General features: G+C 39.9%; 1 protein-coding gene across 1 annotated transcript in view; it reads left to right on the forward strand.

Moving 5' to 3' along the window:
• RBL2 (RB transcriptional corepressor like 2) overlaps positions 1-13,853 on the forward strand; it is a 45,739-nt gene extending 31,886 nt beyond the window's left edge. Inside the window, exons 13-22 of the mRNA XM_007947070.1 lie at positions 276-440; positions 1,158-1,269; positions 3,035-3,304; positions 3,493-3,773; positions 3,858-4,034; positions 4,599-4,670; positions 5,484-5,586; positions 6,015-6,220; positions 6,606-6,770; positions 13,683-13,853. Coding sequence (XP_007945261.1) covers positions 276-440; positions 1,158-1,269; positions 3,035-3,304; positions 3,493-3,773; positions 3,858-4,034; positions 4,599-4,670; positions 5,484-5,586; positions 6,015-6,220; positions 6,606-6,770; positions 13,683-13,853 — 1,722 coding nt within the window. The remainder of the gene's footprint in view (positions 1-275; positions 441-1,157; positions 1,270-3,034; positions 3,305-3,492; positions 3,774-3,857; positions 4,035-4,598; positions 4,671-5,483; positions 5,587-6,014; positions 6,221-6,605; positions 6,771-13,682) is intronic.
• The last annotated feature ends 262 nt before the right edge of the window (positions 13,854-14,115 follow it).

The following is a 14,115-nucleotide window of genomic DNA, read 5'->3' on the forward strand; positions in this document are numbered from 1 at the left end:
AGTGTATCTGCCTAGTGTAAATATTCAGCTCATATCTGTCTTTTGTTTGCCTGGAAGCCATAGGTGTGGGTTCAGGATTTACATTTTTTTTTTAAATTTGAAATTTTAGGAATAATTTTTTTCAACCTCAATATAAAAGCCATGTTTTTTTCTTTTTAAAAAATGTTGAAATAAGAGTTTATAGATAATTTATACATACAACTTAAATATAGATAATTTATACATACAACTTAAATAATAACCGTTAAACGAACCAGGGTTTTGTTTTGTTTCAGGTGATAGAAGTGTTCATTAGAGCAGAAGATGGTCTTTGTAGAGAGGTGGTGAAACACCTTAATCAGATTGAGGAACAGATCTTGGACCATTTGGCATGGAAACCAGAGTCCCCACTGTGGGACAGAATTAGAGACAATGAAAACAGAGTTCCTACATGTGAAGAGGTTTGTGAAAATTTATTATTTTTCAGTTAAGAAAATTACATCAGTATTTAGAGTAATAATCGTCTTTCACAGAGAACAAAGCTTAGTGTCTCTTTTGATGGAAAGGTGGCAGCTGGCTTTACTATAGTGTAATCACCCTGTGTCAGAGGGGAATGAGACAGAAATAATTAGTGAGCATCTCAAGGTTTCAAGGACATTAAAAATTCCATGTTCTCTTAATTTTCTGACAAAATTTCTGTACCTTAAAAAACCCACCCCACCCATTGCCATCGAGTGGATTCTGACTCATAGTGACCCTTCTGGGCAGAACAGAACTGCCCCATTGGGTTTCCAAGGCTGTAAAACTTCATGGAAGCTGTCTGCCGTACCTTTCGCCTGCAGAAGGGCTGGTGGGTTCAAAGTGCCGATCTTTAGGTTAGCAGGTGAATGCTTTAACCACTCCACCAGAGCTTCCTGTGTCTTCAGGTGCCCGATATTCTAATTCTCCAAAGAAGTAATGAAGGTTAATTCATATGTAATACCCAGTGATCAGGTTTTGAATTAATTTTAAGACTTCTACAAATTCTTTTAACTTTAGCATGAAAGTGGAAAAGTCATCTGGTTTTATTTAGGTGGGATAACTGATGAGTCATATACTTTTCTTCTCTCTTAAATTTGTGTATTTCTAATTAAATGCTTTTACGAACCTTAGCATTCTGTGTGCACAACTCTTTAAAGGTTATGCCACCTCACAACCTGGAAAGAGCAGATGGCATTTGTCTTGCTGCCTCCCCTTTGACTCCCAGGAGGGTGAGTGAAATCCGTGCTGATGCTGGAGGACTTGGAAGAAGTAAGTTTAAAATACGAGGGGGGATGTTTGGGAGATGAAATTTGGGGATTTATGTTTCATGTAAACTTGCAAGTGAATACAGAGAAAATTATTCTGTGAATTATAGTACCACCTGGATCACTGGAAAATAATGCTCTTAAGGAATATTTAAGAACCTAGGAAAATGCATAAGTGTTTCCTTAAAAAATGCTAAAATACTGTAGGTTTAATATCACTATTTTTTTCCCCCAAATTTGTATTTTTAAGCATACTGAAAGGCTGAAATGGAAAAACCAAACTGTTAGGAATGACTGTTACTAGGTGATAAAAATCACAGGTGATTTCTGTACATTTTTAAAGAAAAATAAATCTACCACTTTTAAAATCAGAATAGAAACCTTTTTAAAGACCCAGATGCATAGTTCAGTGGGTGCAAACAGGCCAGTTACTTAACGGCTTGAACGACATGTTGAGCTGAGTCTCTTGGTTAATGTGACATTGGTGCTGGTCCAAGAGGTACAGAAAAAGCTTTGTCATGAAGCTGGTCTGTGATGGAGACCGCTTTTTAAGATATGATGGTTGCAAGATTTTATTTTTACAGATTAGGTAAGATTTTAATTATTTAAAAAATATAATGTTAAAATAAAAAGATAAAAGACTTAAAAATGTCAAAGAAAGTGTGAATTATAACTATAGGGTTATTTTTAAAACAATGACAGCACAAATGTATTGAATTTCTTGCTAAAGTCAAATTAGGTACTTATTAGTGCAAGAGTTTAGAGAAAATTTTTAAAGAACAATTCTGCAAATTCAAAGAGTTCTGAATACTAGGATGTCATTAGAAGCATATGGGAGAAAGATCATTTTTAAAAATCAGGTGTCAGAGTGATTGTATAGTCAAAAAGAAAAAGGATGATCTAATGAAAACGTCTTTATTTTTGAAAGGAGTCACAGTGGCTTAACTCACTTTCTGCCTATTACAGATGTTCATTAGAGCTGTGAAGATGGTCTACAGTGCAGACCCTAGATCTGTCCAGAAGCTGGTCTGTCTGCTATTCCTGTAGAGTTTCTTTTCCCTCAGATCTGATTAGTACTTGACTTCATACTTGATTTGTATCACTTCTCCATTTTCCTGAGGTCTTTTAATACCTTGTGAGATAATGATCATAATGCATTCTTTCCGAGTACAGCTTTGAGTTAACGAGAAATCCAGTAAGTTTTCTTGCTTTCGTAACATCAGGAAATATCTCTTACAACCTCCCTACATAAAATTCTCAATTTGAAAAACCCATTGATGCTCAGTTTTCACAGGTGGATGTATAAGAGGAAACAAAAAAAATCATTGTTTTGAATACTTAAACTAAGCTTAATTGAATCAAAACCACTGCATGTGTGTCCTTGCTAAAGAACGTTATTCAGTGTTAATAGTTTTTTGTATGTGGAAAATGACGAAGATGAATCTTCCTAAGACTAGAGAGAAATGCTCCCAGATGATACCATATAGTACCATCACTTGGCCTGATCAAGTAATGACAGTTCAATGATATCACAGCCCTGTAATAGTCGAAGCCAAAGTTTAATTTGATTTAGGCAGAAATGGGGTAGAGAATGAAATACAGAAGGAAAAAAAACCTTTTGTTAAGAAAAACCCTTTTGTTAATTTTGTGTTTTAAATTACTTTTTAAAAAATACTAAAGGAGTTTTGACCATAATATGGATGGATGGAAAGCAGATCTCAGTTTCCTTCTTTTGAGTTAAATCATTTGATTTCTTGTTTTGCCCCCAGGCATAACACCTCCAGCCACCTTATATGATAGGTACAGCTCCCCAACAGCCAGCAGTACCAGAAGGCGCCTGTTTGTTGAGAATGACAGCCCCTCTGATGGAGGGACACCTGGGCGCATCCCCCCACAGCCTCTAGTCAATGCTGTCCCAGTGCAGAATGTGTCTGGAGAGGCTGTTTCTGTCACACCAGTCCCTGGACAGACACTGGTCACCATGGCAACAGCCACTGTCACAGCCAACAATGGACAAACAGTGACCATTCCTGTACAAGGTAAGGATGGCAGAGTTGGATATCAAATTCCTTCTCTGTGGCATTTTTGGAAAAGGTTTGACTGGAGTGATGGTACAGTCAAGAGGAATGGTGACTAGGAGGTTGTGAGGGTAGAGATTGGAAAGCTTGGCCTGGAAGAACTCTGTATTAGCAACATTTTGTTTTTTTTTCTTTGTAACCAACTTTAGGTATTGCCAATGAAAATGGAGGGATAACATTCTTCCCAGTCCAAGTGAATGTTGGGGGGCCGGCCCAAGCTGTAACTGGCTCAATCCAGCCCCTCAGTGCTCAGGCCCTGGCTGGAAGTCTGAGCTCTCAACAAGTGACAGGAACAACCTTGCAGGTCCCAGGTCAGGTGGCCATTCAACAGATTTCCCCTGGTGGACAACAACAACAGAAACAAAGCCAGCCTTTAACAAACAGCCTTAGACCCAGGAAGACGAGCTCTTTATCACTTTTCTTTAGAAAGGTAATCTTCTCATACTGTTGTTACCAGAGCTTGGGGAAAAGGGTTAGGTAAACAAAACTTGAAATATTTTTGCTTATCTACTAGGTCTACCACTTAGCAGGTGTCCGCCTTCGGGACCTTTGTGCTAAACTAGATATTTCAAATGAACTGAGGAAAAAAATATGGACCTGTTTTGAATTCTCCTTAATTCACTGTCCTGAACTTATGATGGACAGACATCTGGACCAACTGTTAATGTGTGCCATTTATGTGATGGCAAAGGTGAGTATGGAACTGAAACGAAACAAAGATGCTACTTTGACACTTGGGGAAAAAAAGTTTCACTGTATATCCAGTTCAAGGATTTTAAGGATATTTATAGATACATCTACAACCAGACAAATTTAGGACATTTTTATGACCTTAAAAAGAAACTCTACACTGGCTGAGAGCACCTGTGGAAGGTTTTTTTAAGAGCAAAAGGAAGCCCATTTCTGAGGGGAGCTGTTGTGTGCTTCTCCCCCATCCTTGGGGGCTGGAGGTGTATTTCTATCTGCATGATGCATGACCTCCCCCCGGTTAAGAACTGAATAGCCGGGGTGAGAGGACAAGCCCTTAGCCCTTGGTGGCTGTGGCTCATCTCTCCTAGTGGGATACTACTACTCTGCGGGGAGGGGGGACAACGTTGATTAGGCCCAGAGGATTTGCAGTGGCCAGTCTCAAGAGCTGGAGGAAGCAGACTTGGTTCAAAACTACTCTCATGGGGAAGGGGGCCCACAGTGCTCCAGATGCTGTTTTGCTGGAAGTCAGTTTTGAAGAACTTCTTACATCTTTATTCTTTACCAGGTCACAAAAGAAGACCGGTCCTTTCAGGATATTATGCGTTGTTACAGGACTCAGCCCCAGGCTCAGAGCCAGGTAAGTACATCTTTGTCAGGACAGGGGGGTGGGGGGAAGCAGCGTACAAGTCAGTAATGAATTATTATAAATTATACTGGAGAAAGGGTCCCACAATTGTGGTTAAACATTTTGACTAGATGCAGTGATTTCTACATCACTTTTTTTTCAGTCTGTGACTTGAGACTTGAGTTTACCGTTACTACCAGGATCCCTGGTGGTAGTAGGGACTGAAGGCAGTAGAAAACCCTGTAGCAGAGTTGGAGTCAGCTCAGTGACACTGGGTTTGGTGGGTGCAGCTTTATTAGTAGTGCTCTGGACTGCCATGCAATTTGAAGCTAGGCAGGCCCCGCCTCTATTTATGACCCTGACAACCACCTGCAATCAAAAAAGGAGCTCCAGTAGTATAGTGCCTAAGGCATCTGACTATTAAGGTTGGCAGTTCAAACCCCCCAGCCCCTCCTGCAAAGGAAAGTTGGGCAATCTACTGCTATAGTGATACTACCTCAGAAACCCAAGGGCAGGGGGTAGCTATGAATCAGATCTGACTCCACAGCAGTGAGTTTATTTTTACAATGAAAAAATACCAACCCCACTGGCATCAAGCTGATTCCAACTTTTCGTGATCCCCATTGGGTTTCTGAAGCAGTAAATATTTATGGAAGTAGATTGCCCAGTTGGTTTGAACCACCAACCTTTGGGCTAGCAGTCCAATGGCTTAGGTGCTGTGCTCCCAGAGCTCCTTAAAACCATATAGCAATGAGAATTACATTTAAGCCTCTGTAATCTGCTCTAAGTACTAATTTCTGTCCCCTTCTCCCTGTGTTACTAAAGGTGTATAGAAGTGTTTTAATAAAAGGGAAAAGAAGAAGAAATTCTGGAAGTAGTGACAGCAGAAGCCATCAGAATTCTCCAACAGAATTAAACAAAGAAAGAAGTAAGTGTTGATGTACTCTTACTAAAACAAAATGAATGCTTATTAAGTAAATACACTATAACACTTTAATAATTCACCCAGGATTTCATTTCTTGGAACCATAAACTGAATGTAGTGGAAGACTTGTTTTCCAGCCCCTAGCTTTGAGACACATCATTTTTCTATTGGTGAATGAAAGCTTTCAGCCAGGAATCTGCTGGTCTATCAACTTCAACTAGAAGCACCCTGGGCTTAGGTGCTAGAACACCTGAAAACTACTGAGGTCAACTTATTCATCATCTGTTGTGGTATGAGATCTAGAGAGGACCCCCTGTCCTATCATTAGACTAGGTCAGGTCACTATTCACCTTTTCCCTACTGGGTTTTCTTTTTATAAACATCTGCACTAGCCTTTTGTGTGGTTAACAGCCTTTGTTCTACCCCTGTAGCAAGCAGAGACTCCAGTCCGGTCATGAGGTCAAGCAGCACCTTGCCAGTCCCACAGCCTAGCAGTGCCCCTCCCACCCCTACTCGGCTCACAGGTGCCAGCAGTGACATGGAAGAGGAAGAAAGGGGAGACCTCATTCAGTTCTACAACAGCATCTATGTCAAACAAATCAAAACATTTGCTATTAAGTACTCCCAGTCAAACACTGTAAGTAAGATGGGGATTACTTAGGTTCAGGTTCGAGCTGCTACATGTATAAAACTTTTACAGATAATTGCTGAACATGATTTCTATTGTCATAAGGTATTAGATTCCCTTCAAAGGATAGACTATCTAAGGGCCCAAGAGTTAAGCAGCAGTGGTGACTTTGCAAATTACTAAATTATAAGGTTCAATTAAAAGTAGTTCATCTACTGTATGCCAGTTAATCCTCACCATAACCTTACATACTTTGTGCCAGATACTATTATGTAAAAATTAAGCACTTAAGAGTGCTTTTAATTATTGCTAATCCATTCATTAATTACTATTTATAATGGTTAGTAATGGTTAGAAACCTGTTGCCCTGAGAACTTTTTTTTTAAACAAACAGGTGGATGCTCCCCCACTCTCACCGTACCCATTCGTGAGAACAAGCTCTCCTCGCCGAATCCAGTTGTCTCAAAATCATTCCATCTACATTTCCCCACATAAGAATGAAACCATACTTACTCCTCGAGAAAAGATGTTTTACTACTTCTGCAGCAGTCCTTCAAAGGTGAGTTTAACCTACATCAGTGGCCCCAGTGTCCTCAGCTTTTTGGGATAAGGTTTATGCTAAACTGTGGACACTAATTAGAGGGATAGAACTGCTCAGGAAAAGCCATCAAAGAATTTTCATGTGTGCATTTTTAGCATTTGTTACAGCTCCAGAGGTTTTCATTCTAACCTGGTAAATTTGTTAGTAAAGAAAATAAAGAAAATTTGGATCCCTCAACAGATTTAGAGTGCCCATTTCCAGGACTGTCTGTCCTCGTCTGTCCTCTAGGGGAAAAAAACAAAAAACAGTGCAGTAGGATAAAAATGACTATTAGCACAGGTGTAGTGATAACATCTCCCTCCCTCTGAGATGCCAAGGGATACTCGAGTCAGAGTTTAATGGATAAAAAGTGAACAAGGCATGTAAGGACATGTAGGAAGGAACAGATGTCCTAATGCTAGATCCCGGGCAAGTATATACGGTGTTAGAGTGCAAGCCGGTAACAAAGACTGGTTGAAAAATAAACACATTTACCTAACAGATGGTCTGGACTCTTTAAAAAAAAAAAAAATGGTACTAGAGGTTGTAGGTAGGAGACTTGCCAGGCATGGTCTCTGGCTTAATCTGCACTAGAAAAACCCATGTTTAGACCACTGATGACGTGTCCAGATTATTAGTTAAAAGCCAGAAGTTGTCAGATGGGATAAAAAAAGGCAGACCTAAAGCACATATACTTTAAAAGGGGTATAACGTACCACCTGGTCAAAGATGAAATCACAAAGGAAATTCAAAACTAATGGAAGTTCTAGCCTCCAGAGGCAAGATAGGTAATGTCACTATGCCTGTATCTCTATGTGTAAGTGGAATTGTAAATAGTGTTAATGTAATGAGAATATGTATGAATTATAAGAGGCAGCTTATAATTCTTGTTCTTCTAAGACTCCCTGGGTGGTGCGAATGGTTAACATGCTCACCTCCTACCTAGAAAGTTAATTGTTGGAGTCTGTCCAGAGGCCTGACAGCCTACTCCAGCCACTGAAACCCTATGGCGCAGTTCTACTCGGACACATATGGGATAGGGCCAGACATGGAGTTGACAAAACAGCAACTAACCACCACAAAGTGGTTGCCTAGAATGGGGCAGGGAAGCAGAGGGACTGCTTAAGGAGCAGGAAGTTTCTCTCTGAGGTGATGAAGACTTGTAATGAATGCAGCAACTGTACAGAAAGCCAGGAATTTGTATACTTTAAATGGGTTAGGATTATATGGTATGGGAGTTAAGCTATATACCATGTTAACACCAATTAAAAGAAAATCCAAGTGTCTGTATTGATATCAGAGAAAGTGGATTTCATAGCAATATTAGTGATAAAAAGGGAATAACCATCCTAGATAAACAAATCCAACACTGAATGGGTAGAACAAGTAGAGAAATTCAGTATCAGTAAGATTCGAATATTATCGATCAACTTGACTAACTCATTTATAAAACACTTAACAGTACCAAGTATGTGTAGGATTTTTAGCAAGATACACCACATTCTAGACTATAAGACATCTCAACATCTCAATAAATTATATACACATAATATACTCCCTCAGACCACAGTGGAATTAAACTATAATTTGGGTATCTTCATTCTCTGGCTTGAAGCAATCAGTGGTATCAGAACATAACCCCAATACACCAACATCTGGGGGCTGCAGCTAAAAAGCAGTGCTAAGAGGGAACCCTATAGCACTAAACATCTACGGTAGAAATTCAATGCCTAAAAGTAAGTTCACTTCAAACTGGACAAAGAGTAGGAATCAGTGAAATAGGAAACTGAAAAACAGCAAAGAAGTTCAAGAATCAAAAGATCAGTTTTTTGAAAAGATGAAAATTAAAAAGCTCTAGGCAGACTTGTCAGGAAAAAATAACACAAGCTACCAATATCAGATGTCACTACAGGTCCTACAGATACTCCAAGGATAATAAAGGATTAAGAATAACTTTATTAATCGCTGAATTTTAATCACTGAATTCATGGGCATAAACTACCAAAACTCACTCAAAGTCTCAATGGCCCCTATATTTATTATAGAAATTGAATCTGCACTTCAAAAACTTTCCAACAAAGAAAAACTACAAGCCTGGCTGGCTTCAGTGGTGAATTCTACCAAACATTTAAGGTTGAAATAATACTATCTACATAAACTCATCCAAAAATAAAAGATGATAAATGTCTCTCAAACTCCAGAATCACTGCAATCAAGTCAATTCTGACTTGATCTACAGGACTGCCCCATCCTTCCCTTCCACAGAGCAGCTGATGGGTTTGATCCACCCACCCTCTGGTTAGCAGCCAAATGCCTCAGGCATTGCACCACCAGAGCTAATCATCTCTATAGATGAAGAAAAACATTTAAAAAGGTCTAACAATCATTCATAATAAAAACTCAGAGAACTTCAATTTGACAAAGAACATTACAGAAAAAGCCCTGCAGCCAACATACTCAATGGTGAAAGACTAAATGCCTAAGATAAGGAACAAGGCAAACATGTTTGTTCTCCTCACAGCTGTCCTGCAGGCCCTAGCATGTACAATAAGGCAAGGTTAGGAAGACATACAGACCAGAAAGATAGATAACTGTCTCTATTCAAAGATGACATTATCTACACAGAAAATCAAAGAATCCACAGTATGTTTAACTAGGTAATAGATCAACATACAAAAAGCAGATGCATTTCTAGATGGTAGCAATGAATAATCACAAGTAAAATTTTAAAAGCACCATTTTATAGTCAAAAAACCAAGACCAAACTCATTGCCATCAAGTTGAATCTGATGCATAGCAACCCCTCCTTGGGTTTCCGAGGCAGTATCACTATGGAAATAGATTGCCTGACCTTCCTTCCGAGGAGTGGCTGATGGGTTTGAACTGCCAGCCGTCTGGTTAGCAGTCACATTCCTTAGGCACTATGCCACCAGAGCTCCCACCATTTACAGTAGCATTACAAAGAATTATGTGAAAGATGTGCAATACCTATATCTAGAAAAAGATGGGATATTGGTGAGAGAAATTACAGATGACAGAAAATGGAGAAATAACCAACGTCCATGGATTGGAAAGAAGTCCCTGGGTGGTGCAAACAGTGAACACATTCAGACTGCTAACCCAAAGGCTGACAATTCCAGTCCACTTAGAAGTGCCTTGGAAGAAAGGCCTGGCAATCTGCTGAACAAACGGCTACTGAGCACCCTGGGGAGCAGTTCTGACAATCGTAGGGCTGCCCTAAATTGAGACTGACTCAGGGGCAACTGGTATATAAGGATTGGAGAATTATATTAACATGTCATTTGTCTCCAAATTGATTTATAAATTTAGTACAATTGCAATGAAAATCCCAGATTTGTATAAATTGTGATTTATATCAATGTAAAGTGCACTTCTAAAATTTATATGGAAAGACAAAAGACCTAGAATAGCCAAAACACTTTTTGAAAAAGACAAAGTTGGAAAACTATCTAATTTCAAGATTTACTATAAAGCAATACAATAATAAAGACACTGTGGTGCCGGCAAAAGGACAAACAGATCAGAAGAACAGAAATAAGCCCAGAAATAGACCCACCTCTATACAGGAGCTCTGGGGGCGTAGTGCCTAAGGCATCTGACTGCTAACCAGGAAGACTGGGCCATCTACTTCTGTAGTGATACTGCCTCGGAGACTGAAGAGGAGGGGTCACTATGAGTCAGAACTGACTCAATGGCAGTTTCTTTTTCTATGTACAGGCAACTGATTTTTGACAAAGGTACAAGGGCAATTCAGTGGAGAAAGGATAGCTTTTTCAACAGACAGCATGACAACAATAAGATGTTGTGTGGCAAGGATCGGTGTGAACCTAATCCCCATACGTAGAGCCTGATTCCCGTTCCCCACCCTCACCAGCGGCTCATCTCCAGCAGCGCTGCCCCCGCGGCACTCTCACCCTAGCCACCGGAACTAGGTCAGAGCTGACAAGTTCAAAGGCACTGTGTCCTTCAGACCGCCAGATAGCCAGATGCCCCCCTCAGGTTGAGGGGTCCACGTGACACACCAACCTACTGACCTGTTGGCCATTAATTTGGTACTGGTTTCTCATTAACCCTTCAGGATGTCAGCCATAAGCTCTGTCCTTACTTTCTGACCTGCTGACTTCCACTACCCTTTTGGGTTCAATAATTTGCTGAACCAACTCACAGATGTCATAGTTGAGTAGCCCTGGTGGCATAGTGGTTAAGTGCTCAGTTGCTAACCCTCTAGCCAGTCCACAGGAGAAAGATGTGGCAGTCTGTTTCCATAAAGATTACACAGCCTGAAAATCCTATGGGGCAATTCTACTCTGTCCTATAGGGTTGCTGTCAGAGTCAACTCGATGGCAATGGTTCCCCCCCCACCCACACACACTATACTATGACAACAGATTAACTGTAGCCAAAAAAGGGTATGAGATACCTAGGGTAAGGTCTGAGAGGGTTCCTGACAGGGATTTCCACATCCCAGGAGATGCAATGCCCTCCCAAGAGCAGATACTCTTTGTTAACAGGAAGCTTTCAGAGCCTCTCATCAGGGCTTTTTATTGGCCAGTCCTGCCTGATAGGCTAAATAGTGCTTCCTGTCCACCTTCCAGATCAGTCTCTTCTGGTCTGGCCAGCCCCCTACTCGCCAGCACAGATTCTCAAGTGTGGACTCAAATTCCCAGAACAAGGAACACACCTATTTTTTCCAGAGCCAAGGAGAAAGGCCCCCTTACTTAAGGTAAAACTAGGTCCCCACAGATAATTATATACAAAAGAAATGAGTATCTGTACCATATATAAAAATTAACTCAAATGGATTATAGAACTAAATGTAAAACCTAAAACTACAAAACTTCCAGAAGAAAACATGGGAGAAAATCTTTAGGATTTTAGGTACATTATAAAGTTGGATTTTATCAAAAGATAAAAGTATCTTTAAAAGATACTTTGGGGAGAATGAGAAGACAAGTCATAGACTAAAAATCTTTGCAAATCCCAAATCTGATAAAGGGTTTGTATCTAGAATATATAAAACACTTAACAAAACTCAACCTAATTTGAAAATGGGCAAAAGTTCTGAATACACTTTACACATTACATCCTTATTAGCAGGGCTAACATTTTTTAAATTATAAGTTCTGGCAGCAGTATGGAGCAACTGGAACTACTATACATTGCCGGTGGGACTTCAAAGTGGCATAGCCACTCTGGAAGACTGTTTGGCAGTTTCTTAATAACATCAAACACATCCTCCTCACCATACAACCAATAATGCCACTGCTAGGTATTTACCTATGTCGGGTCTGACTCGATGGCGCGCGCACACACACACACACACAACACACACAGGCATTTACTCAAGTAGAAGGAAACTTATGTGCATATAGGAACATGCACATCAATGTTTATAGTAGCTTTGTTTCTAATTGCCAAAAAATAGAAAACCACCCAAGTAGCCTTCAACTAATTAATGAATAAGCAAACCTCTGGGACATCCAGATAATGGGACTTACCAATAAAAAGGAACCGGTGATACACTTCAGGAGCCCTGCTGGTGCAACAGTTAAGTGCTCAGCTGTTAAAGGAATGGTTTGCAGTTTGAACTATCCAACAGCTTCATGGGAGAAAAACCTGGCAGTCCACTCCCACAGACATTACAGCCTAGAAGACACTATGGGGTGGTTCTACCATCATATTAAGTTTCTACAAGTTGAAATCAACTTGACAGCACCTAATAACAATAACACGGCTACTACCCTCAACAACATAGATAAACCTCCAATGCATTAATGCTTAAGTGAAAGACACTACATTTTATAGGGTACTTACCTTATGATTCCATTTCTGCGACATTCTGGAAAAGATACCACCATAGGGACAAAAACCATCAGCGGTTGCTTAGGGGCTGGGTTGGCCATAAAGGGCATGAAGGAATTTTTTAGAGTGAAAAGTTTGGTGTGATTGTTAAACAACTATGCATTTGATGAACATGCAGAACTGTACACTAAAAAGTGAATGGGATGGGATTATAGATCAAGTAAGAGTGGATAACTGGGATGATGAGTATGTGGGGGTTCACACTAGTCTTCTTTCTACTTAAATATATTTGGTATTTTCTGTAAGTGTATGTGAATATACTTATACTTTGCATAAGGAAACATGAACAATGACATGAAAAATGTTTCATACCAAAAAGCTACCAGAAAATACCATAACCAACCTCTGGGGCTTTGGAGAAACTTATTGCTGAAGGAACCGTAAATCGGTCCACTCTCTCTCTAGCGCACTTGGGTTACACCTTTTCTCCACTGGGTTTCCTCATCTGAACCACAGGACACAGAAGATAGTTGACGTAACTTTCTTCCCAGTTCTAACAATGATAAATAACTAGTACCATTCTAGATCATGGACATCTTAGGGTATTATGGCTTTCTTTATGAAATCCCAGTTGACAACGGATGCTAAAAATTAACACTGGGTTGAAAAAAGGGACAAGGCCTAATTCGGCATGCTTTATGCCGAATGTTTTTTGTTAAAACAGAAAATGGACATGTAAGGGAGTGATTTAATATGGCACAAACAGGATACTCTATAACTTAAAAATAAAAAATCACCAACTTGAACTCTTGCACACTGTGGAAGTGTAGAGCTCAGAATCACCTCTGGTGTGTTACAAACAGAAATATTCTGCCCCTGCCCCCCATACTCAGTCCTGCCAGCTAAGAAGTGAACTTATTAACAGGGTGTATCGTTTAGTGGTTTTATGCTCCGTAAAGGTGTTCATATTCTTCAAAATAGACTGTTAAGCTTATTTGAAATGATTTGACTTAATGTGCATTATTAGCATTTTAAAGTTTTTGTATCTATTTGTTTTCCCCACTATAGAGACTGAGAGAAATTAACAGTATGATTCGGACAGGGGAAACGCCAACCAAAAAGAGAGGTATTCATTTAGAAGATGGAAGTGAATCACCTGCAAAACGAATTTGCCCAGAAAATCATTCTGCCTTATTACGCCGTCTCCAAGATGTAGCTAATGACCGAGGTTCCCACTGAGGTTAGTCTCTTGCATCGGAATGTGTTTTCACAAACTCTGGTTAGCAGCGGCATTTAATACACACACTATTACGGGCACGGGCTCTTTTCCTTAACCTAGACAATCAAGTAGTGCCTGTTAGAACCATGAAGGGAAGTTGCCGCAAGATTTCGATCTTAGCTCTTTCTAGTATCCTTACAGTACTTTTTTTCATCCCAACCGTCTTTTTCCCTGCCATTCAATGCTTACTATCAAGGCTGCTTAGAATCCAAACTTGGATTT

Source organism: Orycteropus afer, unplaced genomic scaffold, assembly GCF_000298275.1.
Source record: "Orycteropus afer afer isolate SDZICR_OR568_19922 unplaced genomic scaffold, OryAfe1.0 scaffold00009, whole genome shotgun sequence".
NCBI lineage: Eukaryota > Metazoa > Chordata > Mammalia > Tubulidentata > Orycteropodidae > Orycteropus > Orycteropus afer.